At 36.1% G+C, this 27705-nt stretch overlaps 1 protein-coding gene across 5 annotated transcripts; it reads right to left on the bottom strand.

Annotated features, from left to right (window-relative positions):
- Positions 1–465: 465 nt before the first annotated feature.
- On the bottom strand, positions 466–24465 carry LOC131167113 (probable complex I intermediate-associated protein 30). 5 transcript variants are annotated; one of them, XM_058125928.1, is made up of 10 exons: positions 24396–24465; positions 22806–22861; positions 22182–22196; positions 21997–22069; positions 10647–10760; positions 10375–10425; positions 3248–3339; positions 2554–2634; positions 2318–2416; positions 466–873 (listed from the first exon to the last, which is right to left on the bottom strand). In XM_058125928.1, exons 3-10 carry the CDS (start codon positions 22194–22196, stop codon positions 682–684), a joined length of 717 nt encoding a protein of 238 aa, XP_057981911.1. In that variant the 5' UTR covers positions 22806–22861; positions 24396–24465; the 3' UTR covers positions 466–681. The 5 variants fall into 5 exon arrangements, with proteins under 5 accessions (XP_057981911.1, XP_057981914.1, XP_057981913.1 ...); XM_058125931.1 differs by lacking the exons at positions 22182–22196; positions 22806–22861; positions 24396–24465 and adding an exon at positions 23959–24389; XM_058125930.1 differs by lacking the exons at positions 22182–22196; positions 24396–24465.
- Positions 24466–27705: the final 3240 nt, after the last annotated feature.

A 27705-nucleotide genomic window follows, 5' to 3' on the forward strand; every position in this document is an offset into this window, starting at 1 on the left:
TGAAACCAAATTTTTATTTCACCATGTCAGCACAACATGGATCATTATAGAATGAAGCTGAATTTAGGATAACTTTCGAACCATGAATCAATCAACCAAACACACATGCATCAACTGATCAAATCTCAACCAGATGAGAAGAAAATGTCATCCACAAAAAACATATTCTTCAAATTGTTAAGGACAGCATGCAAAAGGTCAAAAATGAAAGCTTTGGAAGGTTTACAATTATAGCTCGACCCCTGCTTCAATGGCTCCATAGGAAAGATGACTAGCTCTACAGCTTTTAGTGCCCTATCTTCCAAAACCAAGTTGTGTACTGTTTCAGTTTGCAATCCCTACAACATCTGCCTTTAAGAGATTTACTATATTCCGTATGCTTCAAATAGCATAAGATGTGTAAGATGCCATTTTAATTCCGGAACTACCAAATCAACAAATGTTTATGCTGCCTTGGAAATCAAATTGAAAAGAAAATAGAAATTCTACTGCTTTAATGGAGAATTGGACAAAATCAATATTCAAATTCACAGGTCCAACTTTCTTACTTGCCTCTGAAGTCCAACCAACAAAACTAGCATTCCGGAAATAAATATACACTACCACAACCCCCCAAAAATGTTATGATGACAGTGTCTTGGGGCTCTGGTGTTCACACTTTGTACACAGCTGTATGATTTATTATATCTCTGCTCTCAGGGCCTTGATCCAATCAATTTCCATTCTGAAATCACCTGGTCCTGATCTAGCACCAGGGACACCCCCTTCAGCATTAACAGAAAGAGACATGCCGACAATACGAGAAGGATTCATTTCCAGATTTGCTTCTATGACATTTCCTCGCCATGTGGGTAAGTATCGAACAAGAGGAATCTGAAATTTTGTTGAAATGTTTAAATGGAAAAGAAGTTGGTTTATTTATTTGTTTACATAAATAGCTGGACAAGTAGCATGATGTTTCATTGTGTTGGTGTGCTGCATTACATTCCTTTCTCACACCATTGGCAAGTCAAATATCCCAAGAAGGAAAATCATACAAAGGATATAAGACACTCCTTCAATTCAAATGAAGATTAATGGCTAGTTCTTCTCCTTTCTCTTCCGTAAATAAGAGGATCTCAAAAGCAACTCCCCTCTATAGATGCTACTCTCCAAAAGAAAAAACAGCTTAGCAGCCCTATAAATGCCGTTTTCATCATATATCATTAATCTATCATAAAATTCAATCATGAAACTGGTAACTTCACAATCATAATATTCTATGCAGTTCTTTCCATGATTTCCTAAGTTCTCATCAAGCAAAAACAGTCTTGAACTTCCTATTTTTTTTCTTATTGCCTATTAGATGGGTCTTGTTTCCTGCACTGTTGAAGATCATTATTTGGCAACTTCACAATCATAATATTCTATGCAGTTCTTTCCATGATTTCATAAATTCTCATCAAGCAAAAACAGTCTTGAACTTCCTATTTTTTTTCTTATTGCCCATTATATGGGTCTTGTTTCCTGCACTGTTGAAGGTCATTATTGGTAACGTGAAACACACGATGACAACACTAGAGAAGTGACAGATTTTATTTTATTTTCTTTCCCTCCACATTTGTGGTTCTGAAACTGAAGTAGCGACACTTTGCTACTCAAGCAAAAACAGTCTTGCCAAACTTCCTATTTTTTTCTCATTGCCCATTAGATGGGTCTTGTTTCCTGCACTTTTGAAGGTCATTATTGGCAACTTCACAATCATAATATTCTATGCAGTTCTTTCCATGATTTCATAAGTTCTCATCAAGCAAAAACAGTCTTGAACTTCCTTTTTTTTTTCTTATTGCCCATTATATGGGTTTTGTTTCCTGCACTGTTGAAGGTCATTATTGGTAACTTCACAATCATAATATTCTATGCAGTTCTTTCCATGATTTCATGAGTTCTCATCAAGCAAAAACAGTCTTGAACTTCCTATTTTTTTCTTATTGCCCATTATATGGGTCTTGTTTCCTGCGCTGTTGAAGGTCATTATTGGTAACATGAAACACGTGATGACAACACTAGAGAAGTGACAGATTGTATTTTATTTTCGTTCCCTCCACATTTGTGGTTCTGAAAGTAAAGTAGCAACACTTTGCTTCTCTACTTAATCGAGTCAGCTGGAGTGTTTCCTTGGGCTGTGTATTTCTTTTCAGTCTAAAGAGTCATGATGGAAACATGTCTCTATGACCATTTAATGGGTGCTATAGACAGCTCTGCCAATAAAGACGGGAGTGTTTTTAAATTGACCCTCCCATGTCAAAAAAAAAAGTCAAGGGAGTAGGGAACTTGCCTTGGTAATATACCAGTTGTCTTTAGGTACATAAACAAAAGCCTGCCATGAATTATCTTCCTGTTGAGCAGGTGAATTCACCCAATTCTCTGTATATATCTGTAATAATATTAAGGATGGCTCAGAACAAAATAAAGTTTGAAAAGAAAATATACATAAGAAAAGCCACAGCATAACAATACAGGCCCTGATACACTTCTTTTTTTCATTTCATGTATAGAAGAGAGTGAACTCACAGTTGATATGTAGCACCTTCCATCTCCTTTAAGCTTTAGTGCTATTGTATCATAGGAATCTAAATCTATGAAGCCATCAAACTGCAGAATGCAAACAAGGGAAAATGTTGCTTCAATGATACTCTTTTAGATCAAGATATGAAGAAAGTTGGCCACGAATGGGAATTAAGTCATTCCATTTTCGCCACATTCAAAGCATATATTCATGCTAGCAAGTTATTCATAGAAACACACACAACTCAGCAAATTGATCATCGGAGAACTTTTGTCTCATAACTACAATCCATGTACAGTTGAAGTTTGAAACTCAAAGGTCCCAAATAGCATGGCATAAACTGGGGATCAGGGAAGGGGAAGAAAACAATACTTTTAATACTGATATACCACAAACAAAATGATGCTTTTACTACTGATATAGCACAATAAATGAAATAATTCGGTTGTAAAACAACCAACAAAAATATTGGTTCTGAATTAAAAATAACATTTTCTTTACAAATTTAATAGAATAGTCAACTTCAAACAATTGGAATCATAAATATTTGAAGTTGCTACAGAACAGCAGCTAAAATCAATTCAAATATCTCAATTACATCTTTCCATAATCAGTTCTATTCTTGATTGATAGATTGCAAAGAATGTGAATAAATCGTTCACCTCAGACTGGCTGCCAGAATGTGGACATAGGGTTTACCTTTTTTGATCGCATTCCACAAAAGCCACCCCTTTTGATGTTCCATTTTGAACCCTCAGTCACATCCAAAGAAAGGTTTCCAGAGAAACTTCCTAGCAGATAAATCAAAAGAAGTCTTGCATTCAGAAGTAAACAATGACCAATTGTAAAGGATTTTTTTTTTTTTTTTAAATCATTTCCAGAACTTAAACAATGAATTCTACTCTCTTGAAGCAAATTTCTTCATCACAAAAAATACTTTTTTCCATTAAAGAGCACATAAATATAAAAATTGACAACCACATGAGACCAAAAAAAATAATCAAAAAAATATGTAGGTGGCCCAAGAGGTATCTAGAAAAAAAAGGCTATGGTTGTAACAAAAAGCTTCAAGGTTTATAAATATCTTCTCCATGAACCTACCCCATAGTGATGCATACAAGACCACAAGTCTATAAAATTCACAAAATACTATGTCTAAATACAAAAAAGAGAGAAAAAAAAAATTGAATAGGTAGGTTTGAAAAATCAAGTACAGGTTTTCACCACCTCAGTAAGCCTATGTAAAGTTAGAGATGAAGGCGAGAAGAGGAAAAGAAGAAAGAAAGAGAAAGGGGGAGGCAGCAGTTTCTTGGAGTTGCGTTCAGCTCCAGGTCTGCCCCTTTATATATCATAATAAAAAAGCTTGAAAGACAAAAATACCCCTACTTACACCAAATAATAACTAAAATAGCCTACTTCTAACACTCCCCATTGAGCTGGAGGTGTATAAATATCACTTAACAACAGCTTGTTACAACCACTGGAAAAGGTAGGCTTAAATAAAGCCTTTGTAAAAGCACTGCCTAAATGATCTATAGATTTCACAAATGGAGTCCTTGCAACCTTCTTCAACACAAAATCCCTCATAAAATGACAGTCAACTTCAATGTGCTTTGTCCTTACGAAACAATGGCTTGCTGGCAATATAAATAGCAGTTTGATTATCATAAAACATATCTCTGGGCTTCTTAACCAAGAATCTCATCTCTGGCAAAAGAGACTTCAACCACATAAGCTCACTCACAATATGAGTCATAGCTCAGTATTCTGCTTCAACACTAGATCTAGCTGCAATAATTTGTTTCTTGCTACACCAAGTAAAAAGATTACCCCACAAATGTACAGTATCTGGTAATAGACCATTGATCAACTGAGCCAACCCAATCTGCATTAGAGTATCCCATGATCTCCCAGTTTCTATTACATTTATATATCAAACCTCTACCAGGATAGCCTTAGAGATACCTTAGAATCCTACAAATAGCATCCCGGTGTGGTTGCTTGGAATTTTTTGCAAACTGACTCACAACCCCCACCCCCATAGCAAAGGATATGTCAGGTCTAGTGACAATCAAGTAGATCAACTTTTGCAACCAATTGCCTATATCGACGTTAATCTTCAAGATCTAGTCCAACATCCCTTGACCAACTTCACATTGGGATCCATAGACTAGGGGTAAGCATAGTTCGATTTTAACCAAATTAACCGACCAAATTTAGTCGGTTCGGTCAATTTGTAATTTAGTTCAGCTCGGTTTTATAATTAGGTAAATTCGGTTCGGTTATGGAGAAAGCAAAGTTCGGTTAACCGAATTAACCAATTTATCTAATTAAATAATAATTAAATATAAATTATATAATTTAGGATTTTAGATTCCAGTTCCCACTTACCTTCCCAGTTCCCACTTCACACGCAATTGGCTCGGCAGTTCGCATTCCATATTTCGCACTTCCCCTTCGACTTCCACCTTCCAGTGCTTCCACAGAGCTCTAATTCCCTTTCCCTGTTTCCCAACTTTGCACTACTCCTTCGGCTAAAGCACTTGAATCCACCGATTGCATTTGGGAATTAGGGTTCCCAAGTTTCCATTTGGCCAGCGAGTCAGCAACAACTTCCCAGAATCCCAGCCGTCCAAAGACGACTCAATGATTTTTCATATTTCTTTGCTCCTTTGTATTTCCTCAAGTATCTTGCTCGAGCGAAAATTGTTTGCATACGTTGGATATATAATGTCTCATTGTTTTGATTAATTGTTGAGCTAACAAATAATTAAAAGAAATTATGGTATACCTTAGTGGTCCGATGAGCAAAAGAAAATAGAAAATTAGACACGTTTACTGTCCCCATCAAAAAATATAAAATCACACAGGGTTTGGGTTTGACATTGTTTTTCTGCTAGTTTTTTCAACTCCTTTAGATACATATATAAGAAACATTGTTTTCATTGATTTTATGTTTTCAATCCATTATTGTTTTGTCAATTATGTTGATTTTTTCCTATTCCCAAATAGGCAGGCATCTAATTAGCCTCGAGACTAATTTGAGATTTTCTGAAGAACAGTAACATATTTTTTTTTCCATAATTAATTATAATTTAATTCGGTTAAATTCGGCCAACCAAATTAACCAAAAATTCAGTTCGGTCGGTTCTGTTCGGTGAAAGAGTGCAATTCGGTCGGTTCGGTTATGATAGAGAGTTAACCAAAAAAATTCGGTTAATTCAGTTAATTGGCCAAACTAACCGATTGCACACCCCTACCGTAGACTATCAATCGGTTTAGATCCCAACATACCAATCTCACTTAGGAAGTCCAAGGTATATTTTAGCTAGCATAGATTCAACCATTTGTTACACCATACAATCTCAATACCAAGAAAGCAACGCAAAGTACCCAAGTCCTCGATTTGAATTTTTTTTAAAGCCACTGCTTGACATCTGCAATCCCACTTTGGTCATTGCCAATGATGATGATGTCATCAACATAAACTATTAGAAGCACCACACCTGACTAGTGTCAACATCATCACTCTTTGATGCATCACCCATTTTTTCTTCCTTTTTCCTTCACTAACCCTCCCAACTATATTGCCCCCTTCTGACCACTCAAAGTTTCCACAATAGACCAACTTCTTTCAACATTTTGAATTAAGATTTTTTTCATTCTCCCATCAAAATCCCCTTACTTGGAATTAGTACCTTTTCCCATGTCCACAAAAGCCTCCTCAGCTTGCCTACAGACAAAAACCTTATTGCCACTAACATCTTCACATATCCTTCCCTTCACAATAACCTTATACCCCACATCATCTCCTTTACTCTTAAAATCCTTGATGGGGATCAACATGCACCTCGAGTATCTTTCGCGGATATTGTGACACGTGGACGACCACCGAAGTCCACCATTGATGTGAACTTTATTTGCAGCAATTGAAGCTTCTCTTAGAAGCTAGCTTGGAAAGAGGATGACAACTTGCAAGTCAAAGAGTCTAGGATTTTCAAGAAGCATTTATTTCATTTTAAGTTCCTAGACTCCATTATCATAATTATTCTAGTTCCTAGGCAACTATTTCCTATGACAAACTATTTCCTAGGAACCTCATTACCCATGTTTTAAATGTTTTATTTTACTTTTGTATTTTCTTTAATCTTTTAAGAAGCCATGTGCAAGTCATGTGCATGTAAGGCTATAAATATGCCATCACTTGTATTGTAAAAGGCATCTTGCATTATCAACTTAAAAAAAAAGAAGCTTTTGCTTGAACTTGTGAATCTTGTTCCTCTCCTTATGAGTGAGTAGTGTGAGGCTACGATCCGTCTCTCCAGAGATTGGGTGGTGAGAGACCATGACAACATCAACGTCATCATCAACACTACACACCCACACCTCTTTCATAGCTCACGGCCACAAGCACCTCAAGCTTCATTCTTGTCTCAAGATTCCTAAGGATCAACAAGTTTGTTCATGGTGCGATTGAGTACTCGTGTGTCTTGGTGTTTGACATTCTGAACCTTTTTGTAAGCTCGTTTCAATTCCCTGTTTGTGATCATCTAAAACAGCCCCTAAAAGTACCTTGTAAGCCTTGAAACTCTACCTGAAGCCTTGATTGAAAAACCTTGTTCATTCTCTTTGAATCTTCCTAGATTTTCAACATGAACATGTTTGCTAGTTCCATGCTTAGGGATATTTGATTTGTACGCTAGGACTTGTGATTTAAGACTTCTAATATAACATCTTTTAAAGTGAACTTGATTACTTGAATGAAATGATCAACTAAGGGCTTTTGAACCAAATCATATATGTTTTCAAAATCTCAACAACTTGTGATCATTAGAATATGTTTGTGATGTTCATGCTTGGTTAATTCAATTCTTCTCATAGATCGTGATATTGTGTGTGTTCTACAAAGAGGGTCAACCGTAGGACTAGGGCTACTTAGAACTGTCCTACATCAATCCTCCTCCCATCCTTCATGAACCTTAGTCAAAACCACCCAGCATCAGTCATTAATGGCTGTTTCCCAGCCCTTGTCATGGCAGAGAATCCCTCTTCCAGAGTAAATAGAGACTTCAGCCAGCCTCCCATATTCACCATTAACCCTGTCACTAACCCTAGTCTGCAAAGATGAAGTGCTCATATTCTTCTCCATGAATTGGAAGCTTCCAAATATAGTCCCTGACCCCTGCGCTATATCATCTTTCTCCTTACTAACCCCATTCACATCCCCAGCACTCTACTCTAATTAACTAGAGTATTGTGCCTAATTAGGACACCCATCAATTTCTTGGGCTCGTTCCTTCAAAGCCTCAGAATGGGCCTCCACTTTATTACCTTCCAGACTACTCCCTTGAGACATATTCTGATGCCTGCCACAAAATGGATCAAAACGACCACACCCTTTATTCAAAATCTGTTGGGCATGAGCTTGTGCCTAATCATAACTAGAGGCATTTAGAAATTGAGCCTGCTCACAACTAAAAAGACATTTGGGGACTGGGCCGGTTCACTCAGCCGACCCACCTCAATACCTTTGCTGTTCCAGACCTAGTCCAATGTAATCATCAAACATCCCGGTCCACTCCACCCCATCTTCAACACACTTCCATCTCCCAACAAAACACTAGCCACCTCAGCTATAGTTGCTGACAGTGATGGTTAAAAAGGCTGTTTTGTGACTGTTGCTGCTGCCTCTGCTTCTTCACCTGCAACACACAACCACATTTTTCACAAATCTCATTCTTCTCTACAATCACTACCTAGCTCAATTAGGAGTGTGCAATTGGTTGGTTCGGCCAATTTGGCCAATTAACCGAATTAACCAAATTTTTTCGGCTAACTCTCCATCATAACCGAACCGACCGAACCAAATTTTCGGTTAACTCAGTTAACTGAATTTAACCGAATTAAATTATAATTAATTATGGAAAAAAAAAAAGATCTTCTTCTTCAAAAAATCTCAAATTAGTCCATTGGCTAATTAGATGCCTGCCTATTTGGGAATAGGAAAAAATCAACATAATTGGCAAAACAATAATGTATTGAAAACATAAAACCAATGAAAACAGTGTTTCTCGTGTATGTATCTAAAGGAGCTGAAGAAACTTGTATGTATCTAAAGGAGCTGAAGAAACTAGCAAAAAAATATTCTCAAACCCAAACCCTGTGTGATTTTCTATTTTCTGATGGGGACAGTAAACGTGTCTAATTTTCTATTTTCTTCTGCTCATCAGACCACAAAAGTATACCATAATATTTTTTAATTATCTTTTAGCTCAACAATTAATCGAAACAACAAGACAATATATATATATATATATATATATATATGCAACAAATTTTTGCTCGAACAAGAGACTTGAGGAAATACAAAGGAGCAAAGAAATACAAAAATCGTCGAGTCGTTAGCGTCGTTGCTGGATGGCTGGGATTCTGGGAAGTCGTCGCTGACTCGCTAGCCGAATGGGAACTTGGGAACCCTAACTCCCAAATGCAATAAGTGGATTCAGGTGCTTCAGCCGAAGGAGTAGTGTGAAGTTGGGAAACAAGGAAAGGGAATTAGAGCTCTGTGGAAGCACTGGAAGGTGGAAGCTGAAGGGGAAGTGCGAAGTGCGAACTAAGAGTGGGAATTATGAAGTGCGAACCACCGAGCGGACTACGTGCGAAGTGGGAACTGGGAAGGAAAGTGGGAACTGGAACCTAAAATCCTAAATTATATCATTTATATTTAATTATTAATTAATTAGATAAATCGGTTAATTCGGTTAACCAAACTTCACTTTCTCCATAACCGAACCGAAAATCGAATAACCAAATTTACCCAATTATAAAACCAAACCGACCGAATTTGGTCAGCTAATTCGATTAAAACTGAATTATGCTCACCCCTAGGCTCAATGAACGCCTTGCTGTAAGCCTTCACCTGTTTTGCCATTACCTGTATCGAAGACCTAGCCAATGTGCAGAATTCTTTCATGAACCCTCTCCACGCATTCCCTTTTGATCCACCAAGAATGAACACTGAAAAGCATTTTCCTTTCCATCCCAGCCTTGGCTCCAAGAATTTTCCAAGTTTTGTTGGTCAAATCGCCCATCAATATCTCACACTACCAACTCTTAACACTTTGAACTCCTAACTTGCCAAAACCCAATGCCAATGCCTCCAAAAAACCACTTCGTCACCACCCAAGAAAGCATCACCCACTGAATATATCTCAGATCAAGTTCGAAAAACAAACAAAAAATAACCCTTACCCACTTTATTCAATCTCACATCGATCTAGATGGATAGAAATCGATCTCCTCCACTCACTGCCTGCAGCATCCACAATGCCTGTGAGGGTTTTACGAGAAAAGAGAGAGGAGAGAGTGCATGTTCTTCTTCCAATCATACTAGCTCTTGTGGATCATGTAAATTGGCGAAAAAGATTCATGTCGGCGACCTCACCCAGTGGGACTTAAGGCTTATTGTTATTCTTTGTTATATCTATTTCTCGGTGATTTTTCAATCAATTATGAAAAATAAAACGATGAAATGGCATAAATTCATAACATTCTAAGAATGTGGCTCCATCATCCAAACAAATGTTTCTTTATCAAAGTATTTTTACCACAATCACGTCATGACTCATGCAATGTCATAATCAAACATCATTACTCAAAATGAAGTCATTTGTTGACAACCTTGCACTGCATTTTAGGATGAAATTTAGGATAGTGTTCAAATACTATTAAAGTGGTAGTCAGAGCATAAGCATCCCACAATCACAAACCAAAATCATTGTGCAGCAACCATTGCAAGAAAATGTAAAGCATATATAGAATACTACCACTCAGTCCATTTCCAGCATCTTTGATCTCCAAGGAAGCTGACGACAAACCTGAAAATAAGATAAAGCAATGACACAATCATATCAGTCGCTTTTCAGTCTGACTTTTAAACAATCTATTGCATAACTGTAGCATACATGATTTTTCAGAATGTAACCTGGAAATGAAGCAATGTAGTCCCACAAACCTACACTATAAACATAACGTTGTGCTTGTTGAAAATCTAAAGGCACCAAGAATAAAAAACAGTAACAAATGAACACATATATACCTCCAAATTCAGAATCAGAATAGAGATGCCATTTTTTTAGCTCTTCTTTTGAATTGAAATTGAAAATATATCTTTCACTGGGAGGCATCAAGTCTTCAATATTCCACGTGAGAGCTACAGGCAAAAAAGAGCAGGAATTATGGCCATACATATAACTGTACATTGCCATGGGAAAAAAATAAAGTTGCCTATTATATTTTGTTTACGGGGCAATAAAGTGTATTTATCAAAATAATAGGTCAAGCCATTCTAAAACAAATAACAATTGCCAAAGAATGACAAACAAGAAAAGGATTCACATAAAGTGAACAACAATGCCAATGATTTATTAAACTCCCCAAAAAGAAGGGGGAAAGGCGGGGAGGGAGAGAAGAATTAAAAATTTAAGGAAACATTATGTTCTGCCTTTTGATGCTTTAATACTGCATTCTTGGTCCAGTTTCAATCCAGTCTAGTAAGAAATATTCATACAAATGGAGTAATAGAAATACTTATGTTGAAGCACATTTGAGTTCTCATCTTTCAGTCATTGTCATGCATTTTGATGTGCATGCCATGATTACAGGTTCTCAATTCATGAAGTCCGGTTATGTACCCGCTAAATTTTGTTCCCTATTGATAAATTAAATCACCATGATGTATTGTCAATGTCAGCTAAGCCCCTCTTGCCTATTGGCTAGAAATATGGGAGTGAGATGCCATCCATATTTAAAGAAATAAACACTGAACCAAGGCTCCTCATGGAAGCATCATCAGGCATAGGAAATTCCTAGCTCTAATGTATGGATAAAATTAGTGGCTGAACACAAATCATATCTTAATCATGTCAATGTCACTAGAGGATAAGAAAGGAATTTTTTAGCAGAACTTCAATAGGGATTCATCATTGCTAACCTCCTCCAATGGAAATTTTTTCAATGTTAAGGGTGTTACATCAAAACCTAAACATGTTAGTGGTTCTCCAAACATGGAGAGAGGATTGCATACATCTCACCCTCCCCAGACCCCTGATGGCATGGAAGCATTGTGCAGTGGTAGTTACATTATTTTTTAGAGAATCTTCAACCTATACATAGGTCGCCAAAAAAATTTCACCATCAACTTGGCGCAAGTGACATTATGAGTGAAAAAGCCTGGCACATTCTTTTCCCTTTAAACTGGTATTCATCATGATGATTTTTTGAGATGATATAAGAATTTATAAAGGAGTTTTTCTCTCTTTGATGTAGAATCAATTGATAAGATGAGAAGACAAAGTAAACAGAAGGGAAACAACTAGGCAAGAATAAAATTGAAAAAACAGAAAGGGAAAAAATAAAATCAGAGGAAAACCTGAACTAAATCTCAATTCTCAATCACTCAAAAATGTCCTAACATCCACAAGTTTATGCATATGTAGGCAAATAAAACAAACAAAACTTTAGAAGATAAGTCTATAGGTTTGAGCTGACAAACCCATTAATACATCAAAACCCAAATTCATTAAATTGATAAAAACTCCTTATATATAAGCTAATAAAGTCCTGAAATATATATATGCTAATTAAATGAAAGTGTTAGATTACCACTTTACCAAAAAACTTAAGCTATTAGGTTATGGGCCAACAATGAACCAACAACATGTGGAGAGATAAACACATGATAAATAACACCCCCATGATAGGGAACACAATAATTTATTTTTAGACACCACACAATAAACGCAGGCAATAAGACTAGAACCCAAGAGCTCCTAATAACCAGCTCTGATATCATGTTAGATTACCACTTTGAAATCAAAATAGGTTTTCTGTATTTCTTGAATGAAACATTGTACAAGCCGATACACTATACTTATAATATAATCGAGTATGCTAAAGATGGAAACAATCTCCTAAAATAATCTCTCTCAATAATAGACAATTCTCTACATAAATATCCCCTAAATCACTCCAAGACACTTGGGATTTCTACACTCCCCCTCAAGTTGGATCATAGATATTGATCATATCCAACTTGCAGATAAAATCATCAAAACTCTGTCAGGTTAACCCTTTGGTAAAGATGTCAGTTGTTTGTTCCTTGGTAGGAACATAAGTCATACAAATGGTTCCATCTTCAACATTTTCTTTGATAAAGCGTCGGTCCACTTCTACATGCTTAGTCCTGTCATGTTAAATTGGATTGAGAGAAATATTGATGGCTACTTTGTTATCACAGTAGTGTTTGATAAGGAATTTCACCATGATCTGTAGTTCTTCCAAAAGTTTCCGTAACCACAATCTTTCAAATATCCCTTGTATCTTCCGCTGATCCTGCCCAATCAGCGTCTGTGAAAACTTCTACTTCCTTGCTTTCACACTTCTTAAAGAAGAGTCCTTCGCCCAGAGAACCCTTGAGATACCTAAGAATTTTGTACACGGCCTCTAGGTGAGTCTCCTTTGGTGAATGCATATGTTGGCTTACCACACTTACTACAAATGCAATGTCGGGTCGAGTATGTGATAAATAGATTAGTTTACCAACCAATCTATGATACCTCTCCTTTTCAACCGATATTCCACAATCTTCAACTCTCTTTACTGCTTCAATGGGGGATTCACTAGGTTTGCATCCAAGCATGCCAGTTTCAGTTAGGAGATCAAGGATATACTTTCGCTGAAAGACACTGATACCCTTTTTTGATCTAGCAACTTCCATTCGCAAGAAGTACCGCATTTGTCCCAGGCCTTTAACTTCAAACTCAGCAACTAGGACTTTCTTCAATCTTTCCATCTCCACTGTATCATCTCCAGTTAGGATTATATCATCAACATACACAATCAGAATTGTTTTCTTCCCACTTTCAGACTGATGGAAAAACATAGCGTGATCTGATTGCCCTTGTCGATATCCTTGGTTCCTTATCACCTTCGCAAATCTATCGAACCATGCTATAGGAGATTGCTTAAGTCCATACAGGGACTTCTTGAGTTTACATGCTCTATTTTCTTCACCTTTCTTACTGAAACCTGACGGTATTGTCATGTAGACTTCTTCTAACTCGTCATTTAGAAATGCATTCTTAATGTCAAGTTGCTAAAGTGGCCAATCCAAGTTGGCTGCCAAGGACAGGAGAACCCGAACTATATTCAATTTTTCCACCGGTGCAAACGCCTTCGTGTAGTCAATGTCATAGGTCTATGTAAACCCTTTTGCAACAAGACGGGCTTTATACCGTTCAACTGTCCCATCAGCTCTATATTTCACCACTGGCTTCTTCCCTCTTGGCAAATTCATAACATCCCAAGTTCCATTCTTTTCCAGTGCCCGCATTTCCTCCATGGCAGCTTCCCTCCATTCAAAAATCTTCAAGGCTTCCTGGATATTCTTCGGAATTTATATCCTGTCAAGGTTAGAGGTAAAAGCATGACACCCTATAGATAGAATTTTATAAGACATGAATTTTGAAATAGGATAGAGAGTATATGACCTAGTTTGTTTTCTAAGAGCAATGGGTAAATTGATGTCATCAGGTGCAGACTTATCAAAAGGAAGCCCATGGCCATTTGGATCTATTACCTGATCGGGATTGGGCATGGACTCATGGTAGCTCGGAGCTATCACCGGTTCCAACTCTCTTGGTGCCTCAGCTATGAGATCCTTCCTGTTATTTGATTTTGGGTTCCTTAAGTAAACAAGTATCTCCTTGTTATTTTGCTTTTTCTGCATCTCCCCCTGAGTTTAAGTGGTCTTTTGTACATGACAGATCAGGGAATGGTGTAATGATAGTGGTGGTGACAGACCCAGTGTATAGCACGGATTCATCAACATAGAAATTAAAGAACCGATCTTCACTTCAATTCTCCCCTTGAAGAGAGGGCTTTTGGAAGTAAGAAGTGGTTTCAAAGAATGTGACATCAACGCTAACAAACAATTTTTTTGGGACAAGATCATAACATTTGGAACCTTTTTGAGTAGGAAAGTAACCAATAAAAACACACTTAATGGCGTGAGGCTCCAATTTATCCCTATTGTGAGCATGAAAATGTACAAATGCAATACACTCAAAAATTTTTAGGGAGAGATTGGAGTTGAGCTGAGAGTTGAGAAAACATTCTTGGAATTTTTGGAGAGGAGTGGCAAAAGAAAGAACCCAACTAGGCATTTTATTAATGAGACGTGTAGCTATTAAAATGGCATCTCCCCAAAAATATTTTTTCATATTTGTAGTGAACATCAATGTTTGAGCTACTTCAAGAATATGCCTATTTATGCATTCGGCAACCCCATTTTGTTGAGAGGTATTTACATAGGAACTTTGATGGATGATTCCATTTTCTTGAAGATAATTTTCCAAGATATTATTGAAATATTTGGTACCATTATCAGTACGCAAGATTTGAATGTGAGTTTGAAATTGTACTTAAATCATGGAGTGGAAATTGATAAAAATAAAACGGACTTCAGTTTTGTCTTTCAACAAGTAAACCCAACAAATATGAGTGTGATCATCGATAAAAGTAACAAACCATTTTGTGTGAGTGCGATTAAAAGAGTGTGAGGACCCCCATAAATCATTATGAATCATTAAAAAAGGTCTGGATAATTTGTATGTGGATTTTAGAAAGGAATTACGTTGGTGTTTTGCAAGTTCACAAATCTTACACTAAAAATCAAAAGAAGTCTTATTTGAACAAATGGAAGGAAATAAACGTCTTAAGTATTGAAAATTTGGATGACCCATCCTAGAATGTCGTAACAAAATTTCACTATCCCTAAAAACAAATGCAGAATCACAAATAGCAATTTGACATTGTTCACTCATATTCGCCTCCTCAAAGTAGTAGAGTCCCTCACACTCCTTAATATTGCCAATCGTCTTCCCCGATGATAGGTCCTGGAAAACACAGTGAGAGGAAACGAATTTAGCAGAGCAATTGGAATCTTTTGTCAACTGGCTAATGGATAACAAATTGCAAAACAACATGCCTAGGGACGTGTATGACAGATTCTAGAGTTATAGAGTCAAAGATTCGAATACTCCCTTTGTCTGCAACAGATGAGTGATCAATCTGCAATTTTAACTTTCAAATTTCCAGCACAAGGTGAATAGGATGAGAACGGATAATAGGAATCAGTCATATGATTAGAGGTACTAGAATCAATTATCCATGGTGATTTGTAATGAGAGATGGCAGTTAAGGCTGTCAAAAAATTACCTCAATTGGCTAAAGAACCAAAAGGAATACATGTGGAAGACTGACCCGATGCTTGAATGGTAGAGAATATTTTATAAAGTTGCTCCAACTGTTCTAGACTGAATGCGCCACTTGAAGTGGAATTATTATTTTTCTCAACTTGTGGTTTCTCATCTAGGTTAACAATAGCAGCTTCGTAGCCACGATTTTTGGGACTCTGTCTTGGCTTCCAATCTGCGAGCTTCCCATGTATTTCCCAACAATTATCTTTTGAGTGGCTCAGCTTGCGGCAGTGCTCATACCAGGGTCTTCCTTTCTGCGTTTTTTGGCTTTTCCTAGCAAGAGTTCCTCTTGAAATGAGGGCAGACATTTCAGGCCCATTGTTTTCGATTAGAATCGGCTCCTTCAACATCACTTTGTGCCAGTTCTCCTCTCGCCTCACCTCCAAGAAAACTTCCCGTGTCGAAGGCAGAGGACGTCGGCCGAGAATCCTCCCTCGCACCTCATCCAAGTCTCGGTTGAGTTCGGCCAAAAATTTGAAGACTCGTTCATTCTCGAGTCTTTTCTTGTATCGGGCACTTACTCCAGGGCATTCCCATTCTTCCTCAATGCGTAGGTCGAGTTCTTGCCAGAGATTCGTCATCTCCATATAATAGTCTGTGACTTCTCTTTCTCCTTGCCGCATCTACCATAGCTGAGATTTTTATAATCCTAGGGTATCAGAGCTAGGGTTTCTATAATCCTAGTTAACGATGACAAAAGGAGCCGTCAACAGCAGAGGGTCGAGCACCTCTAAAGCTCTCAACGGCGAGACTGAAGTCACCTCCACCTTGAATTCGAATGGGCTAGACAGCTTGTCCTTCCCACTCTCAGTGGAGAGATTGGACAGAAAGAATTTCCGTGAATGGGCTCAGTCAATCAAACTCATGATTGACGGAAAAGGAAAGTTAGGCTACCTTACCGGCGAGAAGAAGAAGCCCACCTCAACCGACGCTGCAGCTCTACAATAGTGGAAGTCGGAGAACTCCATGGTGACTGCGTGGCTAGTGAACTCCATGAAATCTTTAATCAGCAAGACATATCTGTTCCTACCGTAGGCGAAGACATCTGGAATGCTGTCCGAGAGACATACTCAGATGTTGAAAGCTACTCTCAAATCTTTGATATCAAAAATCGGGGTTTCTACACACTTTACCCAAAAGCTTAAGCTGTTAGGTTGTGGGCCAACAATGTATATCAAGTTTTAACAGAAAGTAACCCAAATTTTCCATTCATTGCCCTCGTTAGTCTTAGTTTAGTTCTTCACTAGTAGCAAAAGGAGACTAGCAATGCCTGATGCTAGTCTTCATTAGTTTAGTTCTTCAACGTGACGTCACCCACGACGTGGCAGGATGTGGTTGGTTTTGGGATTTTCGCATGAATCGCTAACATGGCAGCGATCCGGCCGTCCAAAGAAAACACAGATTGGACGGCCAAGACCGTGCCACACCACTTCCCAAACGTATGGTCCTAAGCGTGCCACGTGTCATCACCCGTACGTTGACACGTGTCCCACTAGTATATATAAAAATCGCTTTTTTTTCTCTCTGCTTCTGTTCTTTCCCTCTATTCCTCCTCTTTCTCTCTGCTTTCACTCTCTTTCTCTCGCACGAATCTGTATCTTTGCCTCTCTCTCTTTCTCTTGCATGAATCTGTCTCACTCTCTACTCCACTTTCTCTTTCGATATGTTTTCTTTTTCTTTCTCCTCCAATGATCTTTTTCTTCTCTGTTTTCTGATTTTGTTTTGTTGTTTTTCTTTCTTCTCAAATCTCACCCTCTCTTCTTCATTTTGCAAGTCTAGATTGAAACGGAAGCACGAGCAAAGAGCTTTGGGTTCTCAGCTTTCAAATCTAGACTTAGGTGAAGAAAAGTTTTCTGATTCTTTTTTTTTTTTCTTATTTTTATTTGAATTTTCTGGCTGTTTTCCCAAGTTTTACTGGCACTTTCCCATAAGCCAAACAAGATGAGGGTGAGGCTTTCAATCTGGGTTAGGTTAAACGAGGGTTAAGACTGGGCCGTACTATTGGGCTTAGATTAATTTTGGTAGAATTGAACTTGGGTTGAAGTCAAACCCAAATGGGTTGTGGGGTTAATTGGATCTTGGGCTAACTTGTTTGGGTTAAGCCTAGTTTGGGCTTAGTTTGTGTTTGGGTTGAATTGTCTCAAACCCAATTGGGCCTCAGCCTAGTTGTGTTAGCCTCAAGTTAGACCAGTCCCAATTGGGTCGTGGGGTTGAAATTAAGGATGGGCTAGCTTTATTTTAGAGATTTGGGTTGGTTTTAAAGGTTAACTAATTGGGCTTAAGTTTAGGTGGTTTAGGTCAGAATCAAAGGTCAATAAACTTAAGTCAAAGTTGGACCTAGGTTTTGGGTCTTCAGGTCAGCTGATTAGGACCTAAGTCTAGTTGACCCAGATCCGAGTCAGATCTCCAGTAATTGAGTATAGGTATTTGGATTTGGGTTCGAGTCTAGGCATTCCAAATTCAAGTCAAATTTCCAAATCCTATTTAGAATACTTTGAGAAAATTATTTTCTACTCTATTTAAACACTAACTACAGAATTCAAAATTCAGCATTTACTAGAAAGTTTAAAAGAAATAATGCAAAATTAACCAGTAGTTACCTTTGCTTTTGAATTCTTCATTCAGCAATTTCTTCTTTTTATTCGAGCCTCCAGAATTTCCTTCTGCCAATCCTTCAACTTCTGCAATTCAAGCCTCTGAATCCTTTATTTTCTTCTCCATCTCAATTTCAAAGTCTTCCAACTTATCTTCCCGAACCTCACAATTCCTTCTCAAAATTCTCAATAAACAATTTCTTTTCTTTACTCTCTCTATGCCTCAACCTCTGTTTGTCCCCACCCCCCTTCTGAAGCTCACCATTTATAGGCTTGAGGGATCCAATTCAATCAATTCTGATAGCATTTAACTGATCAATCTAATTTAAATTGGTATCTTAAATTATGCTTGCATTAAACTTACATTTTAGCCACATGTTAATTGTGCAATCCCACATTTCTAACTCCTTTTCCTTTTGCTTGCAAGTTTAAAGATGCTAGCCCACGGGATTTTCTGCTTCATTTTTTTAGTTTCCGTTTTTTTATTTTTTATTTTTTTCATTTTCAACGTAATCAATTTTTCTTCATTTTCCATGTATTCAGTTGTTTTCATCATTTTATTGTATGAATAAATAATCTCAAAAAAACTGAACTAAGCAAAGACCCAAATGGGCACTGAAATTGAACCTACAAACCCAAATTTTCTTATATAAGCCTCGGACAAAATGGGGTGTTTACAATTCCAATGAACTAAGTAAACTTCCATCAATTTCTCCACTTTAGTCAGTTGTTATTTGTTTCTCTGCTTTATCAAATACATGGATCTAAAGTATTTTGGAGTGATGACGTACTTACTGCTTGCTATCTTATCAACAGAATGTCATCCTTTGTTTCTTAGTGGTAAAATTCCCTACTATGTTCTCTTTCCTAATTCACCTATATTCTCTCTATCTCCTTGTATATTCAAGTGTGTGTCCTTTGTTCATCAGCTTACTCCCCCGGTGAATAAGTTGGATCCTCGTGCAATAAAATGTGTCTTTCTAGCCTACTCTTGCACTCCAAAGGGATATCACTATTATAGTCCTACTCTGCATCGCTTCTTTTTTTTGGTCAATGTTTCCTTCTTTCAGTCTACAACATACTACACTCGGTCCTTGAATGCTTATGATTTCAATAAGTCTCTTCCTCTGCCTAATCCCCCATATTCTAGTTTGTTATTCTTACCCAATCATCCACCTATGTCTCCATGTAATTTATGTCTTTCTCATAATCCCATCGTCCTAATTTGCAAGTGTACTCACAACAATGCCTCAAAGGAAGAGTAGCTTCTACTACCACGCCTTTGGTTTCCTTGTCTAAAGATCATATTTTCCACAATGTTGATCCTCCCATTGCTATCTAGAAAGGTAAACACACATGTACACAGCATCCCATCTCCCACTTTTTTTTCTATGACTGCTTATCACCCTACTATTATTGTTTAGTTACTACTCTATCATCTGTTGCCCTTCCTAAATCTGTTTCTAAAGCCTTGACCCACTCAGGGTAGAGGAATGCAATGGTTGAAGAGATGAATGCTTTACATGACAATGATACTTTGGAATTAGTATCTCTTCCTCCTAACAAATCTATGGTTGGTTGTCGTTGGGTATATACTATGAAAATCAACCCTAATGGCTTTGTGACTTGTCTAAAGGCATGTCTTGTTACTAAGGGGTATACTCAGGTGTATGGTTTGGATTATTCTAACACTTTTTCCTCGGTTGCCAAACTTACATTAGCACATTTGTTCATCTCCTTGGCCACTAGTTGTCATTGGCATCTGCATAAGTTAGATGTGAAGAATGTCTTCTCACATGGTGATCTTAAGGAGGAGGTATATATGGAGCAACCACTTAGGTTAGTTGCTTAGGGGGAGTTAGGCACACTTTGTTGGCTCAAGAAGGCATATATGGTTTAAAACAATCTCTTAGAGCATGGTTTGGTAGAATCAATGTTACATTACTTGAGCTTGGCCTTCAACAGTGTGCAATGGATCACTTTGTATTTTATAGTCATACTTCATTATGTAGAATCCTTCTAATTGTATATGTGAATGATATTATAATTATAGATGATGATGATGATCGAGGCATTCAACACCTAAAACATTTTCTACAGACTGAGTTTCAAACCAAAGATTTAGGACCATTAAAATACTTCTTGGGTATAGAAGTATCCTCTTGTATGGAAACTATTTGCCATAGAGGAAGTATATTCTTAATCTTTTGGATAAGACTAGATTGTTGGGACGCAAACTGGTTGATACACCCACAAATCTTAATAGCAAGTGTATGATATGGGTGATTTGTTGCCCAATCTTGGATGATATAAGAGACTTGTTGAAAAATTGAATTATCTAACAGTCACTCGCCTGGATATATCTTTCACAACAAGTGCTGTAAGTCAATTCTAAATTCTTTGAGGACAAGTCATTGGGATGGTAATTTGCACCTTGAAATATCTCAAAGGTGTACCTAGGAGAGGTCTCTTTTATCGAGATCAGGGTCACACTAATATCAAGGACATATTGATGTGGATTGGGCCAGATCACCTTCAAACAGAAGATCCACAACCGGGTATTGTATCTTTGTTGGTAGTAATTAGTTTTTCTGGAAGAGTACGAAACAAACTGCAGTGGTCGGATCAAGTGCCTAGCTAGAGTATGCTCAATATAGGGCCATGGCTCACAATACATGTGAGCTTGTATTGGCTAAAAAGCATGTTGGAAGAATTGGGCTTTCCACATTCTTAGTCTATGGAGTTGGTGTATGATAATCAAGTTGCTTTTTTTATCGCCTCCAACCCGATCTTCCATGAGCGAACAAAACACATTGAAGTTGATTGTCATTTTGTTCTCGAGAAACTTGTGCAAAAGCTCATCACCACCACTTACGTGAAGTCCGATATGCAGCTCGCTCATTTGTTTACCAAAGCTTTTGGGGGCATCTTGTGTTAAATTTATTAGTAACAAGCTAGGCGCATATGATATCTATGCACCAGCTTGAGGAGAGTGTTAATATTATTAGTGTGTTAGTGTTATGTTAATAAGTGAGAGTTAGTAGGGTTGTTATGATCATTAGAATGTATTATAAATAGAGGAAGAGACCTATCATTATGTTACATCATTCATTTAACCAAAAATTTCAACATTTATTACTAAAAGTGCACCAGGTCAGCCAATTTTGCGAGAACAAAGAAATGAGAATGATTTGAAAGGCCAAAGTAGGAGCCCTTTTAAAAAACCAATGAATACAAAAATTAACAATTCAAAATGTTAATCATAAGAAGACAGCCAATTCCAAATATTTCTGCATCCACATATATACCAACTACAAGCTTCAGAATTTTTCAGAAACACAACCTAATAGCCCTATATATGGCAAACATCAATCAATACACTTGAAAGAACAAAATTAAAAAAAAAAAAAAATCAAGTTCAGAAGTACACAAGAATAAGTTGTTGCTTCACATTAAAAAAGCATAATCCACAAACCTTAGATGCATTTTTGAAATTCTTTCATGACCTTAGAAATGAATGATTCTTACAACATACCTTTCTTGGTAGCATTCAAAGAAGCTTGCCAGAATGCTCGAAACCTGGACATTCCTCTTCCCTCACAAATTTCCTACATTATATAAGGAGCTAATTTATTTTTTTCAAACCCTTAGGCTATGCTTACACGAATAAATCACAAAGAAAAAAGAGCAAAAATTGTCAAAAGAAAACACCATTTACACCTGACATGATTGCATCTTCATTAGTGGTAGATCCAAGAACCATAGTTGGGGGGGCAAAGTATTTGCATAAAAAATTAAGAATGTTTTAATATGTTTCCAATTATTATAGCTTTCATTGAGTTTTGGCTAAATTATCTACTGTATGTATATATAACATGCAAGAATTAAAAAAGAAAGGTTTCATTAATTAGAATCATGAGTAAATGCAACCTATTAAAAAAAAAAAAAGAGCAATATATTATATCGCTATAGGCATTGCAAATGATAAAAAATATTTATCAAGATCAACCATAAACCAATAATCAAACTTGATAATGATCCCATAATTATCAACAAATTCTTAAGAACGGAAAAGTATATCCAGAGAGAAGGGGCATGCTCGAAGTCTAGTTTGTAAGGGAATTTTACATTAAACAACAAAGATACATATAAACAAATTCTCAAGAGTGGGAAAGTATACCAAAGAGAAGGGCAGGTTTGGAGTCTATTTTTCAAAGATTTTACATAAAATTAACAAATATAATATCAATAAATTCTCAACTCTCAAAAATGAGAAAGCACTAGAGAATGGAGGTACGTACGTGCAGGCTTAGAAAATTAGCATTCTTAAATTTATATCCTCACCAATTCACCATCAATTAATCAATACAACAAACAGCAAACTCCTTCCAAATAGGTAACTACACAAAGTCAACAACAAAGAAAAAGTAAAAAAGAATTAGAAATATGCTAACACATCAGAAATCAAATGACAAGTAAGAATTCAAGCTCAACTCTAGAGTCGAGTCTGAAAAATCATAAATCAATATATTAAATGAATGAAATGATTAAAAATTTAAAAAACAAAAGCAGAAGCCAAGCATATAGACAGTAACAACGAATAAAAAAAAATGAATTTTCAGAATTTTACTAGTCTTGGTTTAGTTTAATTATATTTCCATATTTGTGAAATTATTGTGCACATTCACTATTAAGTATTGTCCCAATTATTCATCTTCCCCTTAATTCTTATCTCTAAATCTCTACTCTTAACAAGAACTTGGAACTTGGAAAAATATAATTATAAAGTCAACTTGCCACAATGACCATAGTCAATTAGCTTTTACCTAGTTGTATGTTCATGCTTTTGAGGGGAAAGGTGAAGGAGTCAAGGTGAAAGAGCAAAATGGAAAAGTGAATAAATGATTACCAAAGAGGATATCTTGGTACATATCCAAGAGTTATTGAAAAATAGAAAATGTTAACCATTGTTTTCTCAATCTATAATCTTGCGAAGAATGGCATAAGTCTATAATAACATATCTACATTCACATAGGAAAAACTGCAAGGTTGTCTTTGAGAGCATAGATCTTTTAGGCCTTGGATTTGGATTTGGGTACAACACTCAATTATTATTTTGTACTATATGTTATATTGTCATCCAAATCCACATAAATTCAAATATAAAGTCCAAATACAAAGCACCCACACTAGGTAAAGATAATTTTTTGAGCTGTTGGATGCGATTTCCTTAAAAACATGTCAGATATTTGATATGTTTTATATTACCATATTGTTTGTAAGTGGCGGTTAGAGCAATGGACCCTATTCAAGTATTGATACTCAATTTTGATTCTTTAATAGTTTAATTCAAAAATCAGAAAATCAAAATCTAAGTCATATGATATGAATCTAAATGGAATGAGGGGAAGAGAGTCAGTCAGAGAAAAGTGGGAGGAAGCACAGGGAGAGGAATAGAGCCAGAAGCCCAGAGAGGTACCACTGTATGGTCCATACCAGGAGGCATTCAGGCAGCCAAACAGGTTGTGTCGTATTCGGCTATGCAGGAGCAAAGCAGGATGATGATTGTTGTCCTTGAGGGGTGAGGGTGAGGGCCGTGAAACTAGCTAGGGCTGGCTGACGGCTCACCTCTGATCAAAAGGGAGGGGGAGGAGATTTTTCATTCTTGAAACAACAAGAAAACCTTCCCAATTACTAACTAACCCCCGCCCAATCCAGAACAAGGAGGGCTTTAGCTAATAAAAAAAATTATAGGCATCCGCAGCTGATCTTCATGAAAGAAACCCAACTCAAAGATTAGGGTTTAAGCGTTAAACCCTCAAAGGAAATGCTCCATTTCCATGTTAGAGATAATCCTGACTTCTCAATAGAACTGAACTCAAGAGTAATAGAGCGCAAGAACAATAATAATAATAATAATAATAAGGGTTTACAGATATCCGTCAAGCGTGCCCAACTGGATTTCTTGGAAGAAGATTGCGATGATCGATGAAGCTCCACAACCCAACGCCTGATCTTCCTCGAGTGGCTAGCTGGGAGGGCGCAGGACCCTGGTGACGATGAGGAACACGGGGGTTTCTTGGATGGTATGTGTCTGGAGACGCATGAAACTGTTTAAAATACAATTTCTAAGACTGCGTTTCGCAAAGACGACTTTATCATTGGAGAAAATCACTTTTTCTACTCAAATAAGTAAATCTTGAATGAATTTGAAATATTAAGCTAATAGTAGTTTGGGTTCAAGTAGTTAGGCAACAGTTGATCAAACGATGGGGATATTGCTTTCTCTAGGATTAATGCCAAGTGACTTACAATCATTTTGGATGGACATTCCGTTAAATACAACGTCTATTTGGAATTCAAAAAACACTAAAAAAAAAGAAGAAGATAAATATCAAGAAATTCTATTTTCATATTTAATTATTAAAAAAGTGAAAAAAAAATTAAAAATATACCAAATCTATAAGCAAAATTTTGATTTTATATATCATTAATATTTAGTTTTTTAAAATTTTTAGTTATATTAAAATAAACTTTCATTCTCGATAGCATTTAATAAAGAAAAAAATATAAGGCAAGATGAGTTTCCTCTTTATTTTCATTTTCTTTCCCCAAGCAAAATTCTTGAACCAAACTGATCCTAAGGAAATTAATATTGCAATTTTAGTTTCGAGTTCTTTGTAATATTTGTTCAAGTTAAGTATAATTATTTGCTTGTTTATAATTTGGTAATTCAAGTTGCTTTCAATTTTAAATTAATTTGGTTGTAATTTTGTTAAGATAAGTTCAAGGTAGCTATGGTTAAGTTGTAATTCTAGTTCAAGGTAGCTATAGTTTTTGCTTAGATGAGTTGTAATTAACCTTAATCCGAGTGAACTATAATTTCATTTGAAACAGTTGTAATTTTAATTTATTAAGTTGTAGTTCAAGTTCATATGTATTATAATTTTTAATGTAAATTTTCATTTAGCTCAAGGAAGTTGTAATTTTATTTTAAGTGACTTGTAATTTTATATTTTAAGTCCATTTCAAATTAGATACGATTTTAGTTGAAGAAAGTTACTATTACATATCAATTAAGGAGTTAAGTGCCCCATGATCCATAAACTAACTTCATCAAATAGACACTAGGACATTATAAGGCTATGTTTGGTTAGTAGAAAAGTTTGATAATTCACAAAAGAAAATGTGTTATTAATTATCGTTACTAGAAATTAATAGGACCTTAGGAAACATACTAATTGTCAAGTAAGCTTTCAAACTGCAATTTAGTTAAGGGACTTATAACTATTTTAATTCAAATGCAGTTGTAGTACTTGTTCAAGTCATATTATTATTTCTTGTGATCCGTTAAGTTTAGACATTCTTTTCCTTTTGATATTTTCTTTAAAACTAAATTTCACTAAAATTTTTTCAATTTAAAATTATTTAGTATATGTAGTTATTTTCTCTCCAACTCTGATTTTTCCTTGTCTATCCACTTAATCTTTTACTATATTTTCGTATTAGTAGACTACCAAATATGTTATAGATGTCTCCTAAATACAAGGTTTGATCTTCCAAAGAATTGAACTCAACATGTTAAGAGTTTGATGTATGGTTTGCACTAGCCAAATATATCTACTTGGTTTTTTTTTAGGGGGTGGGAGACACTGGTCCCACTAAGATTTATGAGAATATATCTTTGGACCCTTTAGTAATTTAACCGCACATTAGTTTTTTAGAAAAATTACGCCCATTTTTTCTATGACCTTTTTTTTTTTTTTTTTATAAATTCAATGCACGCATTTTATTTTTTTTAACTTTTATGCTAAATTTTCATGTCATAAGTGATATTTTGGATACTTTAAGTAACTAATCGGACACGTGCAAAGATAGACATTTAGTTAAATAATAATTGTATCTAATACATTTTATTGAAGACATTGACTTTAAAGCGAGTGATGCATGTAAACATGATTCTTTGATCCTTCTTGCGTATAATTTGTCCCGCTCGAGGGGAAAAAAAATTTTACATCCATAATTTGTCATTGAAGTATGCATATAAGATAGTGAATATGAAAGAAAGAAAAACAACAAGCACAGTTCCGTGTTTTGGTCATGACATGTGGACCTTTCTAGTTTCGAAGTGTAAATATGTATATTTTATCATTATTATTATTATTATTATTATTATTATTAAAATATAAGGTTTAATTTCCTGAAAAATAAACCTATATAAGATGGTGGAATTTGATGTATGGATAGTTCCAAAATCCTCTTGTGGGGGGTTTTTCAATTAACTTGACAAGCACTTTTAAAAAGTAACTATATTAGTTCTCACTGTATTCCATTTTATATTAGTTCTCACTGAATTCCCATTTTATTCCTAAAATCAATTATTTCATGAACCAAACATAATTGAAATGAGTTAGAGAATAGTTTTGACATGGAGATTTACCTAGTAGGTTACTAAGTGAGTTATAATTTTTTTTGCATATATAATTCGGTTGTAGCTTTGGTCCTAGTGAACTATCACTATCCCACGATCAAAGTTTATTAGTGTCAGCTCTCAAATTATAGGATCTTAAAAAGCATATCAGTTGCCAAGTAAGCTTTCAAATTGCACCCGAGTTAAGGGACTTATAACAACTTTCGAAGCTAGCTGTAATACTTGTTCAAGTTATATAATTATTTCTCGTGAGGGTCCAATAAGTTTGGACACTCTTTTCTTTTGATATTGTCTCGAAAACTTCATTTTGCTTAAATTTACTCAATGTGTATATTTTTTTAAAAACTTTTTTGCTAAATTTTCACATCAAAAGTAATATTTTGGATACTTTAAATAATTAATCGAAACATGCAGTGACGGACATTTAGTTGGATAACAGTTGTATCTAATAGATTTTATTTTATACATCGACTATATAGCATCTATATATTTGAGTGATGCATCTAAACATCAACTCTCTAATCCCTCTTGCAATGGTTGGGTGGATTTGAGAAGAGTGGCTCATCCTGCCCTGGTGACAGATTTTTGCTTCCAACCTTGAAGTTTAGAAGAGATTCTATCCATGGCAACAGAGTAGAACGGGTTCTTGTTTCAGCACGAGATCGTGGAAATAGCTGTGCTTACGGAAGGAAATGACACCATTTGATTAAGGACTCTAAAAGTGTATCCAAATTGCCATGCATGACTGTAATTTTGGGTGCTTATATCCAAAAGCAATGCCTGTTTGGCTTTCTAGCACAAGTTGTTTTGAT

Source organism: Malania oleifera, chromosome 10 (genome assembly GCF_029873635.1).
Source record: "Malania oleifera isolate guangnan ecotype guangnan chromosome 10, ASM2987363v1, whole genome shotgun sequence".
Classification (NCBI taxonomy): Eukaryota; Viridiplantae; Streptophyta; class Magnoliopsida; order Santalales; family Ximeniaceae; genus Malania; species Malania oleifera.